General features: G+C 35.9%; 1 protein-coding gene across 1 annotated transcript; it reads right to left on the bottom strand.

The window, feature by feature from the left end:
- Nucleotides 1–5,004: 5,004 nt before the first annotated feature.
- Nucleotides 5,005–18,733, bottom strand: LOC109021375 (la-related protein 6A). Its single transcript, XM_019003992.2, has 11 exons — nt 18,342–18,733; nt 17,329–17,410; nt 14,700–14,794; nt 14,525–14,596; nt 14,364–14,443; nt 14,139–14,223; nt 6,236–6,283; nt 6,070–6,135; nt 5,863–6,000; nt 5,454–5,547; nt 5,005–5,375 (listed from the first exon to the last, which is right to left on the bottom strand). The coding sequence occupies exons 1-11, from the start codon at nt 18,699–18,701 to the stop codon at nt 5,248–5,250; spliced, it is 1,248 nt and encodes a 415-aa protein (XP_018859537.2). The 5' UTR covers nt 18,702–18,733; the 3' UTR covers nt 5,005–5,247.
- Nucleotides 18,734–20,518: the final 1,785 nt, after the last annotated feature.

Genomic DNA, 20,518 nt, shown 5'->3' with positions numbered 1-20,518 from the left:
TTTAGACTATAAACCTTAACTAAAAGTGAAACGAGACCGTTTCACTTTTAGTTAAACCATTCAATATCCCCCCTGCGCGTCCTTCTCCCTCCTTCTCGAACTCTCTTCTCTCTCACTCTCAGACTCACTCTCTCTCTGTCTTGATCTCTCATCTCTCTCGCGCTCTCTCAATCTCTCTCGTTGTCTCGCACGACTGCACGAGCAGCACCACACCACCGAGACTCCAGTCACTCCACGGCTCCACTTTCGTTGACTTGCCGTCACTCAAAGATAAGAAATCTGAAACCCTAAATTTTAGTTTTTTAGTTTTGGATTGGAGATTGGAGGAATGATGCGTTGAGTCGGAGATGGAGGATGAGAATAATTGTGAATTTGTGTGCTGTGGAGAAATTTGTGCATGTGTTTGATTCGTTGTGTGTTTTTTTTTTTTTTTTTGTAGTTTGTATTTCACTATTTCTGGCCTCTAGGTGTTCGGATTTGGAACCCTAAATCAATTTAAATTCCAATCCAAAACTCATTCTTGAATTTTAGGAGTTTCAATTGAAACCCCTAAATCAATTTAGGGGTTCAATTTGAAGCCCTATTTTAGGGCTTCAAATTGAACCCCTAAATTGATTTCAGGGTTTAATCTGTAACCCTAAAATTTAATTAGGGGTTTTAGGAGTTCAATCCGAAACCCCTAAATTATGTTAGGGGTTTCAATTGAAAGCCCATAATTTTCAATTTAGGGATTTTAATTGAAACTCATAACTCAATTTAAGGGTTTCGGATTGAACCTCTAAATCAATTTAGGGGTTCAATCCGAAACCCTAAATTTAAGGAGTTTCAATTGAAACCCCTAAATTGAGTTAGGGGTTTCAATCCGAAACCCCATAATTTTCAATTTAGGGGTATCAATTCCATAATTTTCAATTTAAGGGTTTCAATTGAAACCCCTTAAATTTTATGATTTTCTTATGTCGTATATAATTATGATTTTCTTATGTTGTGTGTTGATTGATTTTATAATTTTTTTTATTGTGTTATGAAATCAGGAATGTCTTGTCAAAGGGATTTCACTGATAGCTTTCCTACTCCTACCAGTACCCCTGCCCCTACATGTCACCCTGCTCCAGAACCTAACCCTACTTCAACCCCTGGGAGTGAGAATACACCTTGCCCCACCTCCAAGCCCACACAAAGCAAGAAACATATTTCGGTAGTTTGGTCTCATTTTACCAAATTAGAGGGTGGTGACCCCAATAACCCCCAAGCTAAATGTAATTATTGTGGAAAAATATATGGATGTCACTATAGGAAACATGGTACATTCCAGTTAAATGTCCATCTAAAGGAACAATGCAAGAAGAGTCCAATATTAAGATCCTTACTGGAGAAGAGTCAATCTAGGCTAGAAATTGGACTGAAAAAATGGCGGATGAGAGTAGTGGGAGTCCAACATTGAAGGGGTATACAAAGTATAATGCTGATGAGTGTAGAAGGAAGTTAGCTCGTATGGTTATCATAGACGAGCTACCTTTTCAATTTGTGGATAGGAGAGGGTTCCAATAATTTGTCCAAGAATTGAAACCTAGATTTACGCTTCCTTCTCGCCACACTGTGGCAAAGGATATTAAAAAGATGTACTGGAAATATAAAGATGTTTTGAGCGGCCAATTGGCGGGTTTGGTAGTTTGTCTCACTACTGATACTTGGACTTCTGTCCAAATTTTAATTATATGTCTTTGACTGTTCATTTCATTGATTCTGATTGGATTCTTCATAAAAAGATTATTAATTTTTGTCAAATAACTTATCACAAGGGTGAGACGATTGGGAAGACTTTAGAGGCCACAATAAAGGAGTGGGGTTGACACGGGTTTTGACAGTTTCGGTTGACAATGCCTCGTCTAATGATGTCGCTTTGGGATTTCTAAAGACTTATCTTAGAGAGGCAAATAAGACATTTTTGGGTGGTGAATATTTGCATGTTAGATGTTCTGCACATATCTTGAATCTAATTGTGACTGAGTGGTAGAAAGATGTCGATAACTCGATTGCACGAGTTAGACTGGCTGTGAAATTTGTGAGGTCTTCTCCTTCTAAATTAGAGAAATTCAAGATTGATGCGAAGACTGTGGGCATAACATCAAAGAATGGTTTTTGTATTGATGTTCCTACCATATAGAACTCAACCTTCTTGATGTTGGAGGCGGCCCAAGAATATAAGGAAGCCTTTCAATTATATATCAAATACTTTAATGAGCAAGGGGGTTTAAGAATGCTTAATGATGATGATTGGGAGGTAGTTGCTACTTTTGTTGATTTTCTCGAGCTTTTTTACGATGTCACGTTGAAGTTATCTGCTTTTTTGCACCCTACATCCCATGAATTTTGTCAACAAATATATAGGGTGAAAGAAGAATTAGACGACATGTTTAGGGGTTCCAATCTAAGGATGAGGGGGATGACATTGACCATGAGGGTCAAATATGAAAAGTATTGGAGAGATTTGACTAGACTAAATATTTTGTTATATGTGGCTGTTATTCTTGATCCCCGTCTAAAAATTTCATGCATGTTATATGGTTTGGGGCTTACGCATGATTAGGCATGGACTGATCTTATTAGTGAGATGGCCCGAGATACACTTTATAAATTTTATGATGAGTTTAATGCAATTAAGGATGGTACTACATCTACTACACCTACACCTACATCTACCCCAACACCTCCTCCAGACACCGGGGCAACAAAGAAGCGTAGATTGGCATAGACTAAGACCCTCGCACATAATCTCACACTAGTCCATCAATTTACGGAGGTGGTTTCAAAGTTAGACAATTATTTGTCAGCGGATCTTGTTCAAGATGATGATGATTTTGACATATTAGGATGGTGGAAAGTAGTATCAAAGAAATATCACATCCTTTCTGAGATTGCTTGAATTGTGTTGGCCATCCCTATTAGCACCATTGCCTCAGAGTCTGCCTTTAGTACTGGAGGGTGCACATTGGATCCTTTCCATAGTTCATTGTCTCCTACAATTGTGGAGGCATTGATATGCACACAGAGGTGGACGATGGGAAATGATATTTATGTTCCGAATGTTTTAGATTTTAAAGAGATCGACGAAAAGGCTGGTGATCAGTCTGGATCTGCACCATCTGGTAATTGTTGTTTTTCTTTTATTATTTTGATTTATTTATATTCCTTTCAATTTCATCAATATTAATTTTGGTATTGATTGTTGTAGCAACACATAAGACGACTCAGACGGATGTCTACCTCCACTGCAATATGAATGTGCTCAAGCCTCAAAAGACTATCCATCCGGCCGCCTCAAATGTCACAGTCAAAGACCCAAATAGCTCACCTATTTGTTTAGATTATTAATTTCTTAGAATATTGAAATTTGAATAAGATATACGTATTATGTATTTGATTTGTAATTTTGTAATGTTGATACAATGTCCCTTAAACACTTTTTTCTTTGTAATTTTGTAATTGTTTAGACTTTTCATTTATTTTTGTAATAGTTTAGTTATTATTATTATTTATTAGTTTATTAGGTATTAGACTTGTAGTCTATAGTAGTACTTCTTTAGAGTCTTAATTATATAAAATTGTGTATGTATATATTATTTTTATTCATGTAACATTTTTTCTTTTTTAATCTCTTTTTTTTTTTTAAATTCTATTTTTATGGGTCCAAAATGGCCCAGAAGCTGTTACTAGGGAGACAGATTCAAAAATCGCCCCCCGCCCATGTTGGGGCGGGGGGCGAGTTGGGGATAGGTAGCACCCCTAATATGAGAAGAGATAGAAAAATCTGTAAATACTAATAAAATTATCTGAGTTAAGATTTTTCTAAAATTTTGAAAAAATAGAAAAAAAAAATTGAATAAAAAATTATAAAGTTAAAAAAAGTTAGAATATCATTTTTGTTTTAAAATTTGAATAAGTTGATTTTTTTTCTTTTTTTTTTTTGTATTTTGTTTGAAAGTTTGAAAAAGTTTTAATGATTAAGTAAAGATTAGATGAAAAATTTAAGTTAAAATTTTTAAATTAAAAAATATTTGTATTTGAATAATGTTTAGATATTAAGATAAGATAAAATAAGATGAGATGTTTTGAAAAGTTTGTGAAACCAAACCAAGCCTAAGATTATTATTGCTCAGATTTGCCATTTAAAAATTATTATTGCTCTATATCATTATCATGAATTATAAAGAGATTAATTGCCTTGTATAAAGGTTGAAAAATAATATAAATAAAAATATGCTGGTATTTAGGGTAAAATAAAAAATAAAGAGAGGTTGGTTATTAATATTTCAGTGCATGATAGAGTAGAAAGATACATCAGTTGAATACTAATGGGATCCGGGCTGCCTCAGTGCAGATAGAGGCCAGTGTGCCACCACAGCTGGTTAGACACTACACTTGGTGTTTAGATAATTGCAGGTAATTTGAACAAATATTATTTCAGAATTTTTTTTCTTAATTATTATTGCTATCTTGAAATTCTATACAGATATCAATTAAAGCTAAAAGACCCTTCTCATATATTTTCCTCCCATTTGAAACTCGAGAAAATATTGGTTCCCAAAACAAAATGCAGGTGCACGACAATTCAGTCAGAAAATCGAATTGCCTACAAAATTTATCGAATGGCCATAAATATATATATATATATATATATATATATATATAAAGTACACCGAATGAATGTTTCTTCGAGGCTGACTAGTTAGTTAGCAACTTGTGTCGAGCAGGTGAACATAGATTTCGCATTTGGTAGTCTGCATCAAACGTTCAAAACTGAATGTGGCAGGTTGTATAGCAATCATCCACCCTCTATAATCACTTATCCAGTATGTTCCAGTTCCCAAGTAAGGAAGTATGTCTGTCCTTTTGGATCTCCAGATTTTGCTTTGATAATATCTCAAACAAACCTGCTAGGTCTGTGATCCGTAAGAAAGAAAAATTGATGTATCCATTCACACCATGTCAAAGCAGTGAACGTGGGATGAACACTGTCGTATGAGGTTGTATTACTTTTCAATCACAATCTTACAAGCAAATCTGGCATTCATGATTTAAATCTAGAGTTTATGAGCAAGAACATCCTCACATAATTAAAATATCCACGAATTTACGATGTAATCACATGTTCAGACACCCACCCATTTCTAACTCCCAGATCACCGCATTATCGGAAAACTGAGAGCTAATCTCCACCTGGGTATTAAAGCACTTACTTTTCTTTTAACTTTGGTTGGAGGTGGGAGGCCGACCACGCCCCAATGTGAATCCCCTAGTTCCATCAGGCATTCTCGGACCAGGAGGTGGTTTTGAGGCTTCAATGGCATGAGTAGAGGAAGTACTTCCGTGGCCTACAGGAGACATAATATCAACCCAAGTTAAATTTAATCGAAATATCAAAAGAGAGAAAAAGCAGCAGTTCTAAATACCCAGCCCATTGATTCCACGGTAATTGTGCCTTCTTGATCTTCCTCGATTATGACCTCTTTGCCCAATTTTCTCCTTCAATAGATGCTCCCCATCCTACAATGAAGAAGATATAACAGAGACAATTACATGTAAAGGCCTTTCCTTTATTTCCCCACGCGGGGCTTTCTCTCTTCTACTTGCCTTATAACATCAAAGGTTGGAGCAAAACGACTAAAAACAAAGAATAAAAAACAACAGCATCTCCAAGGCTTATACAAGAGATCCATTAGAAATAAAGTGCGCATAATTTAGCCAATCCGACTCACTAAACAATATGCTCTCAAAAGAAAATTTGGAAATCACCTCAATCTATCGAGGGTTTTAACAGAAAAGTTGATTTATGCCTAAAAAAAGGGTGGAACTGCTGACCTCTTCATCAGGTGTATCATCATGATGCTCACTCAAGTTATGATTTTCCTCGTCTCCTATATGATCAGATCCTCGGCTGGTGCTATTCTTCTCTGAATCAGATCCCCTCCAGGCATGTTTTCTCTGCCCGTACTTGACCTAAAGCAGATAAACTAATGTCAGTACCGGTTTTTGCCAAAATTAGAGATGCAATGTCATACTAATTACCACTCGCTTAAGAAGCTTGACCCGCATGCCATTTCTCCAGTCCTGCTCATCATTCAAAGTAGCCACCTGATCCAATCATTAGGGAAGTGTCAAGCCCTCAATATAAATTAATCAAGCAACAAAACTAAAGTGCAAAAAGATTATTGAAAGAAGATTTGATACTCACAGCTTTCTCAGCAGCCTCCACAGTCTCGTACTCCACCAGAACATGCAACTACATATAAAAATCAGAAAACTTTTAAAATGTTTTCTACGGATATAAAATGTTTGTAACTAGGGAAATTCTACATACTACACCATCCTCCTACTCTCATCCCACTAGGATGAGGTGGCATTGTCCATCAATTTGTAGATTTTTTCTTTTAAAAAAATAAAGGATAATCCAAGGTTGATGAGAGTGCCACATTTACATGGTGGGATGATAGTAGGATGAAAGTGTGGTTTATAGCATTACTCTTGTAACTTTTTACTGCATGACATATATTTACCAAACATACGACTTATTTTTGTTTTTATGCTTTATTTACCGAGGTGTCGTTGAGGACAATCGTACAGGCCAGGAAAACTAAAGTCCGAGTCATTACCTAGAGAATGCTATATAAAAAGTGGTAGCAGCACATTGGGAATTTTATGTTAGTTTGCAAAGTTTATTGTTTAATTTGATTTATGAGTTGAACCACATTGCAGAAAATTTTCCTCTTCCCTTTTCCTCACCCCCACCGCAAAAATACAAAAAAGAGGCGTTCTGTATTTCGGTACTATATTCATAAAAAAATATTTCGGTATTAATTAACTTCAATCTTAATCAATAGGATTAAGTTTCAAATGACTAGTTTAGAGTAAAAACATATGAACAATAACTTACTTTGGTTTGCTTTAACTTGCATTTACACAAAATAGTCTAGCACTTCCTAGACGATATACAGTTATTTAACATGCTCTAGAAGAAATTCTGGGAGGGTGATGTGTTAGTCTTCACACTTCCCTTATGAAAGGTTCATTATTGGGTTAGCCATACACTACACATGTTTCTAGCGATTCGTGATGCAAAGTATAAAGCGCTGGATAGTTGGAGAGTAGAGAGTATATTTTTCCCTTTAAGAAAAGCAACCACGCATATGTTGATCACATCAAAACTTCAAATTTTTTTTTTAATTAATAAGAAATTTTATTACCAAGAATAGGTACAACCCAACTACACAGGATGTATTCAAAAGTTGTTTATTGAAAGCCCTATTGATACAATAAACTGTCAGGAGTAATTGTCCACTGTAAAATATTGGCACAAAAGAAATTTCTAAACCCCTAGATAATTATTTTTAAACCCCTAGGGGTTGGCTCAAGTGGTAAAAACCTTAGGCTTGGTTGTATGCTCCCCTAGTTCTAAGGTTCAAATTCCCTTGGATGCAAACAATCTCTAGGGTCCATCGTATTGGGGGATTTCCCCTTAAATTACCCAAGGTACACTTGCGGAAAACTCCTTGTCGTGGGCCTGTACACCCTCGGAATTAGTCGAGACGTTGTTTATGGACACTTGGTGCCAATTAAAAAAAATTATTTTTAAAACTTAGTGACCTTACGACTTTTCTCCGTAATCTGCCACCATTTGTCATTCTCACGATGAAAATAAAAAATCTTAAGAGTCAATGAAAAGCTTCCTACTAAAACCCATCGTGAGATAAGGAAGAAATGAGTATAAGAAAAAATGATTAAGAGGCTAAAAGGAAGGAAAGAAGTGGCTAATTCCAGCAAGGAGTTCCGGAAAAGTGAAAAGAAGACTCGTGAGAAAGTGAATAACTACCGCTTGTCACTAACTAAAGCTTCGCCCTTTGATGGAGATGAAGATCCATGCAGAACACCCTACTGAATATGAGGGAAAAATTTTGATTTTATGCTTCGTTGGGTTGCAACGGGCTCGGGTTCGTTGAAGGATGGAGTAGGTTGCGAGTTCAGAGTTCTGGGTAAGCGGGCGTCCTATGATACAGTTGGGCCAGCCTTTATGGGCCCAAAGCCAGGTGAGGACAATAAGGGAAAACAAAGTTGGTATGGCTTGGTTAAAGGCCCACTCTGTGTTTGGTGAGAAAAGCCTCATATCAGGCCTATTTCGGGGTTCTCGGGTTCGAAACTTTCACCCTCTCCCACAATGCTGCTTGCTGGTCCATTGTCATTGGGGTCGGCACAAACTTCGTAGTCGGAGCCCATAGATCTCTCAATCAGTGCATCTGTTCCGGAAATGGAAGATGGGGAATTTCTGCCAAGTCTTGAGTCATGGACAACAGTGGATGTGCAGGAAGCTGTCCCATCAATGCCTCTGGCTCCATATGTAATGGGTTCGCATTCAATGGACTCTACTCTGTTGGTTGTTCAACTATTAATTCTAATGGAGGCTTTACTACAATCAAGGATGGACAATGGATTTTTTTCACAAGTGTTGCTCAACTCTGGTAGGGTGCAGCAGGATGTCATTAGGGGGGTTTCTGATGTCTCGAACTTGCAATTGGTTGTGTGAAGGGAACTGTTTTGTTGGGAAAGACGATGATCTGATTCCTCCTTGTCACACTTCTTCATGTGCCGTGTCAAATTGGTTTTTAAAAAGGTAGAGGAAATACAGGCTTGTGTTGGGATCTCTCGTGATGGCTTCGAAGAACAATTCGAAGCTCTTCTCATAGCCATTGAATCTGGACGCTCCTCGGATTTGAAATCAACCTCTAAAAAAGAAAGAGAGTTAAGAAGATTAGAATGCTCTATTAATTATGAAGGATGGGAGTGGAGGAAGGCATAGATTGAAAGGGAGGGGGTCTCATCTTTTTTATGAAGCTTAAGATTCTTTCTTGAATGTTAGGGGGCTTAATGACCCTAATAAACGCTTCATATCTAGTCTTTGTTACATAATTGGAAGGTTAACATTGTTTGTTTTCAAAAAAGGAAGTTACACTTTATTGGTAGATGCTTAATTCGTAGCTTGTGGGGCAATTCTTTTGTGAGTTGGGCCTTTTTGGCATCTATGGGAGCTTTGGGAGTTCTTTTGATGTAGGATACAAGGTGGTGGGGTCTATGGAGGAATGTATAGGAAATTTTTCTGTAGCTTGTTCATTTAAAAATGTAGAGGATGGGTGAGAGTGGGCCTTCACAGGTGTTTATGGTCCAAATTCAGATAGGGATAGGAGACTTGTGTGGGGGAATAGGCGGGTTTGTATTCTCTTTGGGACATTCCATGGTGTGAGTGGGGACCGCAACACTGCTTGGTTTCCTAGTGAACGTTCAAGAAATTCTAGTTCTTCCCCAGCAATGGAGGATTTTCTGAATTCATTTTATATTTGGACCTCTTGGACCTTCCTCTAATGTGGTGGGGGGGAGATTGGATTGTTTTCTTGTTTCTCCTTCTTGGGAGGCACATTACTTGGAGTTATGTGAAAAGAGAATGCCTCGGGTGCGTTCGAACCATTTTCCTATTTTGCTGGACAGTGGCAGCATTCATGGGAGTTGGAGATATTTTAAGCTTGAAAATATGTGGTTGGGATCTAATGGCTTTGTTGACAAGGTTAGGAGCTAGTGGACATCTTATCAATTCACGGGTACTCCTAGTTTCATTCTTGCTAGTAAGCTCAAAGCTTTGAAGCTTGATTTAAAGGAGTGGAATGCTGAATTTTTCAGAGTGTTGCTCAACCATCCCACAAACTTTCACAATCTCGGTTTGAACCTTGGACCTTAAAGGCAATGTACGTTCATCTTCTTCAAGCTCTATGGTTGCCGCTCAACCTCCTCATCCTTCACAAACTACCCGACGTAGAGAGACCTCCACTACATGATCTCCACGTCCAAACCGAGAAGGAAGCTACAGTCGGCCAGTCACCAGCAACCCACCATCGAATCAGATGGAGAAGAAGAGCCATAGCCCTTCCCAACGCACGGACAACATGCACTCAAGCCATGGAAGACTCACCGTCATCATGCTCGACACTACCACGACTCAGACGTGAGTCACAGCAGCCAACCAACAGGAACCACCAAAATCAGCCCATATGATACCGACGTAGCCTCTGTTTATATACAACAAAAACATAGCATCTCCATGCCACAAAAAGCTGCAATGGACGCCACACCGTGAGACCCCACAACCAAGAAGCACCAGAAGGTGCCACCCATCTCCTCCGTAGGCCTCTCCATCCCTACCTGTACGCAGTACGTCGAAACTCGCTCAACCGAGAGCAATCAAGTAACCCGAACACCACCGTAGACCACCACAAGACGTTGGAGTTCTCAAGTTGCCACAGATATCTCCGGTCATTACCTCCCATCAACCCACAGTAGCTTAGCCAACCAGAACCACTGTGCAAAACATCCCTCTCTTTTGGTAAGCCCATGTCAATCTCTCCTTCGCTTTATCTTCTCCGTCGCTCTCTCCCTCTAACTGCACCGGAACCATCTTTTATGCTAGGAGCTCTACCACCATGCACGGAAGTCTCTATTGGCGTTCGTCCCTAGCCATTTCTCTCGATGAGTCCCAGACCCCATCGCACGACACTCCTCTCAAATGAGCATTCTAGTATCATGACCTAAGGCAACCTTTTTGTTTTAGCCTTCCAGAAGTGCAACCACATATTATACATTTTTACACTAATGCCCTTAAAAATCCTTTGTCGTGTAGCTTTTGTAAAGCATCTTGAAAATTTTGTTTTAAGTATAATTACATTACTACCCTACTTTATAAGTCATGGCAGTATGCTTTTGGCCTGTTTCCACGTTTATTTTATACTAGGCTTGATTTTTAATTGGAGTTGGGTTATGTTAAATGATTATTAAGTTAGACAGGTGTTATTGGACCGAGTTATATTTATTTATACAGAACCATTTTATTATGTTTTACATAGGCTCGGTTTTAATTGAATAAATGTGTTAGCCCAGAAATTTTACTGTTTACAGAAAATATTCAAGGGTTTTTAAATTATATTATCAAGTATTAAATTATTATTAAACAGTAATAGTTTACAAGAATTTTAATATTAAGTATTGTTAAGTCTATCCATGAGCTGAATATTCTCCACTGTTATGTTACAGAATTTGATAAAATATTTTCCCTACTAAACTATAATTTAAAACTTAAGATATGATACTAGTATTTAAATGGTTGTGTTATTTAATAGATTTAAATCAAATATGATTTCCTACCAAATTATAAAATGTTAGTGTTAAATTATAGTTAGATTATAATAATAGTTTTGTTAGTATTTGAATTTTAAATACGATTAAGCTAATTATCGAAACAAATTTCCTTTGTTATTTTGTTAGCTTCTTGAAAGCTAGTGTTTATGTACCATGCACGTCATGGTATATGCAAACATGTGATCCGTACACAACCATGTCATTCTGCATCACATTTAATTCAGCATTTTATAATTATGTAAATGTTATATATGTTATACATCTCACGTTGCATAAGATATCTAAGCTTTTTATGATCAAGTTACGTAAGCTTTCTTATGATTAAGTGTAAGATAAGATAAGTTTTATAAGATGGTCATTTAGATGCATGCTACCAATGTGATTTTATGGGTGGACATGTAAGCCACAGTCCTAAGCGTGGTCTACCATAATATGCCAAAATACTATTAGCAGTTCCTCTTGTGACTACAGGATGTGGGGCCGGTGCACAACCTTGCACACAGGGTTAAGCGTGTTGGCCAGTAAGATAAGTATGATAAGTCAGATAATTTAAAAATAAGTCATGCATGACATTAGCATATATGTAAATGATCATGATTTTAAATTCTCAGCATGAAATGTTTTATGAAAAATCCTACGTTATTATGTTTATGTTGTGATGGGTTTCTTATTGGGTCTTCGACTCATTTTAGTTTTCTTTCATATTTTTAACCACCCACGTGAGGATGATTAGTACGGGTAGGCGGGTCAGGCTTAGATGGAGCAATTGGATTTAATTTCAGGCTTTAATTATTTATTTAGTTGAATTTATTAAATTATGAAATCTCTTGTCTGGCTATATGTAAAAAAAAACATGTGACACTCCTAACCCTAGGGAAGGGGGTGTTACAGTGGTGTTCATGGATTAGGCACTGTTTCTACAACCCGTTTCTAGATATTGGTTAATGGTAACCCTACTAGCTTTTCCATAACTCTCGTGGCTTGAGACAGGGGGATCCCTTATCTCCCTTCATTTTTGTCATCATGGGGGTGTTGGGACGGATGGTGGCGGCCTCTATTAGGGGGGTTTCTTTCTGGCTTTTCGGTTGGTAATGCCATTAATGGGTCTATTAATCTTTCGCATATTCTTTTTGCAAATGATACCCTCATTTTTTGTGATGTGGATCGTGGTCATATTCAACCCTTAAGGGCTGTGTTATTATGTTTTGAAGTTGTTTCGAGCCTTAACGTTGGTAAGTCAAAGTTGGTTCTGGTGGAGATGTGTAACATCAATAGTTTGGCAAACTTGATGGGCTGTAAAATCGTCTCGCTTCCTATGAAATATTTGGGTCTACTGTTGGGGGCGCCTTTCAAGGCTTGTGCTATTTGGGATAGGGTTGTTGAAAAAGTTGAGAGAAGGCTAGCTGACTGGAAGCAACTATATTCATCTAAAGGAGAGACTTAAACTTAAGCCTCGTTTAGATGTTGAGATGAGATGATAAATCTATGAGTAACAGTGAAATAGTTTGTGAATAGTAGTGAAATGTTTGAGTTAAGATTTTTTATGGGATTTTGGGAAATGAGAGATAAAAAATTGAATAAAAATATTATAAAATTAAAAATTGTTAGAATATAATTTTTATTTTAGGATTTGAATTTTTTTTGTATTTTGTTTGAAAATTTGAAAAAATTGTAATGATTAAATGAAAAAGTTAAAAATTTGAAATTAAAAAATGTTTGTATTGAAATGAATTGAGATGAATTGAGATGAGATGAAATGGGATGGGTTGAGACCATCTCAACATCCAAACGCGGGCCTTACTTTTGTTAAGAGCACTCTTTCTAATCTCTCCACTTATTTTCTATCGTTATTTACTTTCTAATCTCCCCAATTACCATCTCTAGCCATAAATAAATTACACAAAAGTAATCTCACAAATTAATACTGCATGATATGGTTCGTCAGATTGTAAAGTTATTTTTATTGTAAAGTAGATCTAACGGACTACATGAAGTAACGTCAGTTTGTGGGATTACTTTTTTGTAATCTCTTTGTGGCTATAACAATACTCATATAGTTATGGAGTGGTGCTTCGAGCAAAATGAGTGGGAAACTGTGGATCATCTTCTATTGCATTGTGAGATAGCAAAGGCTTTGTGGAATGGTATCTTTCGTGGAATCAGTTTGACTTGGGTGATGCTGTTGAGAGTGATTGACTTTCTTGCTTGTTGGAACAGGCTTCATGGTTGTTCTCAAGTGGGCGCTGCTTGGAAGATGATTTTTTTGTGTCTTATGTGGTGCATTTGGATGAAAAGGAATGGGCAATATTTTCATGACAGAGTGTTCTCTCGAACATATCTAGAATTTTTTTGTACGCTCTTTGTTGTTTTGGCTTGCAGCTTTAGTGAATAACGGATCTTCCGCTCATGATTTTCTGATCTCGCTTTTTGTATCCTAGAATGTATTTAGGTGTTTTCTTTTTCCTGTGTATATGGGTTTCACCTATACATTCGTCTCTAATGAAATCTCTTATCACTTATAAAAAAAAAAAAAACAATTTGGTTGCATAGGCTGGCATAGCCATTTCCTAAACAAGCTCTCTGTTCCCAGATTTTTTTTTTTAAAAAAAGCACATTTACTAGCATTAATGCATAGAAAATCTCACCAATTTCCTTAAGAAAAGAAAAGGCTAATCGTCATAAATCCAATTTAGTTTGGAAGAAAAATATGCAATTTCAATACATGCAATACTAAAGAATATTAATTTTTTGATAAGTAAATTAGAAGTTAGCAATACTAGAGAATATGAATTGGAAAAAGGGAAGACAATTTCAAAAAATTAAAAAAATCTAAGATGAGGAAAAAAGTATATAGATCATGTAAATGAATTATTTGACATTGAAGTCCATCTTCTCAAGCTACACACCTTACTACTGATCAGCATTTCAGGCTTGCTGACTTTAGCTGACCCCTCTACGGCATGAGGGTCACGGATGCAAATATTCTTTATACTGGAAAGTTAAAATGAAGTTCTACAATCAATAAAATGCAGAATGCACTAATATGACAATGTGGACAAACAAATGAAGAGGAAGAAAAAACTGACTCGACCAAATGACAATTTTATTAAGAGCAAAGGGAAAAAACTTACTTTCCAGCTTCACCAAATATCCTCTGAATGTTCTCTACTGAATGATCCTCTGGTAGATTTTCTACCAAAACAGTGAATAACTAGGGTCCAGAAATTAGATCTACAAAATTTCTATAAATAACGCATCTGAGAGAAATATATCAATGTCATCAAAGTGATACCTTTGGATCCTTAACCTCAGTGGATGGAAATGGGTGGAGTCGCTTGACTTTTTTCCCATTTGAATTCACAACCTGTAGTTGTGATGTAAGAAGTTTTGAATTGTAGCTGTTAGCACCTTGACCACTCCATTGTTAGTTAAAAATAAAATAAACTGAGAAAATAAAATAGCATTACAAGGAAGGAAGACTCCCCCAGTGCAGCTGCTATTAATGAATAATCTCGGGTGAGCTTTTTCATTTTCCTAAAAGAAGCAATAACTGCTATAGGGACTGCAAGGAAAATATGCCAAAAACAACAGAGTTTGTATAAATGACAGCCAAATTAGAAAAGATATTGACTCATGAAAGAAATTGGAAATACACCCATACATAACAAAGAACTAAAGGTTAAACAGATGGCAACCAAATAACCAGAAAAAGAAGAGGAACAAATGTATCTATAGTCATTCATATTCTTGTCTCTTTCATAAATGAATGAACTCACACATGTCAAGGGCTAACATTCCCTTTGGATACAACCGTAAAAAACATTGGGGAGGAGATCCCCTCACTTAACCTTCTTTAAGAAAAAGAGAAGATGCAAACAGGAACATGGTGATTGAAGATTTCCACATGCCCAGATCGATCGACACGCACCCATCCAGGCACAATGGCCTAGATAGATCACACGACCCATCCAAGCACAAATTGCCCTACAAGAGGGATTGGTGGTGGTGGTAAAGGTCTGCAACTTAAAACAGTGTCCTAAATGCTCAAGGAAAAATTTCTTTTTATACTAATAGTCTTTGACAAGTGATAACCAAGAAAATAGCTGCATCAACTTGTCAAATTAGAATTCTAACTCTCATAGGTTTACATACAAATGCATTACTCCAAAAATATGGATGTGCAAGTAACATGAAATGATAGAGCCGGATTTGGACAATCTACATTTTATTTTTGCCTATTCTTGGGAATAAAATCTCTTATTACTTATAAAAAAATGAGACCTTTTTGTGACTTCAGCTTCTGCATGTAATTTAAAAAAATAAAATCCAGGGACTGGGTAATATTGCAACTAAACAGTTATTTTTTCTATGGGTAACAGTCTCAAAAATTTCTTGATAGGTACAAAATAGTAGAAAGAATAACTGTATGCCTCATGGCCAGTCTCAAATGGTAATAGCAACAATGCTGCTCCACAAGGGAACGGAATATGAGACTGCCAATTGAGTCATTGACAGAGGAGCTCCCAACGCATAATGGGAGGACCATCTACATTAAAAGGCAGTTCTTAACAGTCTTGAAATATTGACAGGGAAAGAGTGACATAAGCAGTTCGATGTAGCATGTATCCATCATTGATGCACATATAAGTCTATTAAAAGAACATCTTCCCTCCAACAAAAGTTACAAAACAGAGAAAATCATAAAATAGAATATATGAATCTGCAATGTACTCCCTCCTGATCATCTAAAGTCTGAACTGTTCCTCTTTGAGAAAAGCCAACAATTTAAGAAGACCACAATTAATGGATATATTGCCAAATCTATTTCCAATTTCAAACATAACACCTATGTTTCAAATTAACGTGAGAATTGAGGGAAAGCGGACCTGTGGAACAAGAATAATTTAGAAAATTAAGAGTATCCTACCGCACCATTCGAAGTGGAAAAACATTTGTGACAGACCAAACAAAAAAAAAAAAGCATCTATGTGATGAAGGATAGTCATATAGACCAATCTCAGAAGATTGGCACGGCTAAAACTGAAATCTGCTAGCCACAGTACAGTGGGACATAAGAACAGGGAAGGAATCAGTTCGCAGTTAGTTGCAACGTCATTCAGACTAATCCTGGAAGCTCGGCACAGCCAAAACTGGCTGCACCAGGAAAACATCCAGGCAAAGCAACCTGTCAGAAGTACCTGCTTTACTCATCACGTTCATCATCCCTATTCTTGTCTTTCTAGCAGCAAAAATGTTTCTTTCCTTTTTTTTTTTTTTTTTGGATGGTGGTTGGGGTGGAGAGAGATTGGGTTGAATTAGCGGTTACTGATGAAGAATATGACACTGGATGATTCAAGTGCATCTAGTCTCTAATATAACAGCCTGATAAATAAATATAAAATCCTGTTAGGGAAAATTAAAATGCAGGAATAAGGCAATATCGATTAGGTTAGGTTTGGATAGTGAGTTGAGATGAGATGAGTTGAGATAAAAGTTGAAAGTTAAATAAAATATTGTTAGAATATTATTTTTTAATATTATTATTGTTTTGGAATTTGAAAAAGTTGAATTGTTTATTATATTTTGTGTGAAAATTTGCGAAAGTTGTAATAATGAGATGACATGAGATTAGATGGGTTGAGAGCCCCTCTCAATCTAAACCAAGCCTAGTCTTAAAGTCTTCTACCTAAGATAAATGTGAAAGAGGCTGAAAGAGGGCTCTTGTGCCAGACTACATGTCTCTTGTGCTATATCTAGAAGAAAAATTGTTTTTGCATATTAAGTTCTGCAAAGTTGTTATATTAAGCACCCATTCTTACTTATCGAAAGAAAAAAATTAAGCACCCATTCTGGTCATCAGATCTTTAAAGCTGCAAGAGGAGCGTCATAAACATTACATATTTGTTTGGATCCAAAATTCATCGCCTTAAAAATATAGCAGAATCAGATGCTATAGTACATAAAAACACATGCAAAACAACTTATGTACAACAACAACATGCCATGCATTAGCAGTGCAATCAGAATTATCATTACCACTATCAACATAGAGCTAAAGCTAAATTAGAAATTGAACCATGAAAGCTAAGGACTTACCAAAACCTTCCTTGTTCTTCTTAATAAAGCCCAACATATACTTATCAGTTGACAAATTTTCATCACTGAAATAATACTCTGCCTGCAAAACCATGAACAAGCTCCATGATGCTTGAGGACTTAGCACTTTAAGTTAAAATCAATAGAACTAGCAGCAAAGATACAGAAAATCTTTCCTCTTTATTATTTAGTTCGCAGGAATTGAACCGTGACCTCACAAACCATTCCATTCTTATAGGGCCGGGAGATGACATCTAGCATGAAGGCCTTTGGTTTGAAAAACAAACAAATGACAAATAAATGTCTCAAGGACTCCCCGTCTAGCACTTGGGTATTCATAGTTGTACACTTTGAGGATTCAGTTGTAAACAACGAACACAAAGTGAATTTGTTGATGTGACTGAACGTTTCAAAAGTACTTTAGAGGTCTCATAAAATAAATGGTCTAGAAAAGATATTCAATCATTTGAGAAATTGCACATAAAATTAAATTTCAATCAATGTAAACAATAAACGAAGAAAAAAAGCGATAAAAATGAGCCAACCATGTTGCGGTCTGGGGAGTTCGGTTCTTTTTGTGAATTTGTGATTTCAATATTTTTGCTTTCAAAGGCCAATAAGATTTTGAGTGGCAGCAAATCTAAGTAACAGCTCGTTAACGTTTATTCGCAAGGATTTTCTACCTAGCAATGCAATGATTACAACTTTAAAAGTCACGAGTGGAGAAAAAAGCTCAACCCTAAACATAAAGTGAATTCATTCATCTAACTAAGAAACTCTGAGAACTCATAACTCAAATATTCTCGATATAAGAACTTCATATTTCTTTCTTGGGCTATGCCTATTTTCATCCTCAAAAAAGTCCCTGTTGTGCTGATAAAAAAAGGCATAAAACTCAAGACTTAAAATTTATACGTTTTCTCAGCAGCCAAAGTGTAGCAAAAGGATTTATTAGGATTCAAAAATCAAAATGCACATGGTAAGAGTTTTGAGGAAAGGGTTGAAGGCCATGCCTGCTTAATGATCTTATGCTTGAGATCATCAGTGAGAACGGCGGCCCCACCCGGATGATCTGGAGCTTTACCGTGATCGTGGTCGTGGTCTTCATCGGAGGGAAGTGCGTGGATCTCGGGAATGTGGAGGTCGTGGTCTGGGGATCCAACAGGTGTGAAGTCAGGATCAAGATCTCTGGGCGGAGACGGTGGGTCCGAGTGGGAGTGGGAGGGGGAGGTGGGACCCTCTCGGCCTTCCATTGGGGAAGGAGAGGAGGTGGAGAGAGCAAAGGCGATCTGAGAATAGGAAATGGAAAACTCTGTAGCCCGGCCTTTCTTCTCCCAACTCCCTCTGGTCGTCAATTCCACCCGAGTACCCATTTTATACCGACTTGACGTTGGGGGCCGCTGGCTGACGTGGTCGGCACTTGACATCAATCCAACGGCTTATCTAAACTTTTAGGAATTTAGGGCAGTGAAAAGATTTTTTCAATTATGGACTGCAACGTAATTATTTTAAAAAAAATAAATAAAATGTGTAAATCATTTTAAAAAATTAATTATTTAATAATAAATTTTAATATTTTTCAAATCGATTACTTAATCTTTATGCATTTCACAATTATATATAAAATTACTCTTTAGGATAAAGCTAATACTACTCATTCATTACTTATTTGATATTCAAATTTTTTTTATTTGTGTTTTGCTATTTTAATATAGATTAAAAATTTCAAAACGTGACCTTCTTATATAACTTATAAAAAAAAATTCAATCAATTAATATAATCAAGTAATTTAATTAAAAATAAATTTAATTTTATAAAAATCGACTCAAAGAATAAAAGAATGTCAGTTTTTATAAAATTAAATTTATTTTTAATTAAATTACATGATTATGTTAATTGATTTAATTTTTTTTTAAATATATAAGAACGTCAAGTTCTGAAATTTTTAATCTAAATTCAAAAAGTGAAAAGAAAAAAAAAAAACTAAACATTAAATCAATAATAAAGAAGGTGTAAAATATATTACCCTTTCAAAAATCTTATAAATGTAATATGTCTTCTACGTTATTAAACTTCGAATTCCTATGATAAGTCTCTATCACACAAATTAGGTAAATTCTTGACTTTTCATCGATGATGGGTGACCCTTAGAAACTTTTTTTTTATTATTGTTTTTATAAGTAATAAAATATTTCATTGATATAAAGATATGAATAACTCAAATACAATAAAAATATGCACATACGCATACGCCTATTTAGAAACTAGAAACAGTTATAAGGAAATCATGTAAACTGCAACTATTCAAATCTAAAGCAATGGCCACAAAAACAAAGTCTTCCAGAAAAGAAAAAAAAAATCCAAAACTCTTCTAAGGTACATTCACAATTTTCGAAACGTCCATCTTTTCGTTTACTCTAAATGCACCAAAAAATACAGATAGGGGTCATTTTCTAGACTGCTGCAATATGTGGTGTCCCAATATGATCCCTCTCCAGCATGCTAAGAGTTCAACCACCCTATCCCGCATTACCCAAGCTATTCCCATCTTGATGAAAAAGTAATTTCATGTATCTTTAGCAAACTCACAATATAATAGTAAATGATCCACCATTTTATCACTATTTCTGCACAAACAGCACCAATCCATTATCATAATGCCACGTCTTCTAAGATTATCAATGGTCAAAGTCTTCCCTAAAACTATTGTCCAAACAAAGAATGAGGTTGACCTTTAGAAACTTAAAGCATTCAAGAGTTCAAATTTTAGATATAGATAATGCATACCAACAAAACTGAAATTCTGTTTGGGGAATGAGATGAGATGAGAAATCTATAAATAGTAATAAAATAATTTGAGTTAAGATGCTTAATTGGATTTTCTATCTACATACAGTTCCCAAATGGAGACTACTTATGTAAGCCCATACAGTTATATTTAAAAAAAATTTAAAATTACAACAATATCATTTTTAAAATGATATTTTTTCTTCTTTTTACCATCATTTATTAATGAGACTGTACACGTAATCCTCCACTCAGGACTATAAATAGAATTTCTCTTTAAGAAATGAGAGAGTACAAGTTGAATTTTATAATATAAATATTTAATATTATTTTGATGGTAATAATTATATGAAAAAATCAAAAATTTGAAATTGAAATGAGATGATAATTTTGTAAATAGTA

The sequence above is a fragment of the Juglans regia genome, chromosome 3, assembly GCF_001411555.2.
Source record: "Juglans regia cultivar Chandler chromosome 3, Walnut 2.0, whole genome shotgun sequence".
Taxonomy (NCBI): Eukaryota; Viridiplantae; Streptophyta; class Magnoliopsida; order Fagales; family Juglandaceae; genus Juglans; species Juglans regia.
The sequence above is the reverse complement of the archived record's forward strand: the minus strand, read 5'-3'. Positions and strand labels throughout refer to the sequence as shown.

Excerpts from the sequence above, each read along its gene's own strand:
- LOC109021375 (XM_019003992.2), bottom strand. The coding sequence starts at position 18,701 with ATGGGTACTCGGGTGGAATTGACGACCAGAGGGAGTTGGGAGAAGAAA. Across the intron at positions 14,795-17,328 it reads GAAGAACAAGGAAGGTTTTG|TCCCTATAGCAGTTATTGCT; the intron begins GTAAGTCCTTAG and ends TTTTCCTTGCAG. Across the intron at positions 6,001-6,069 it reads TCAAGCTTCTTAAGCGAGTG|GTCAAGTACGGGCAGAGAAA; the intron begins GTAATTAGTATG and ends TATCTGCTTTAG.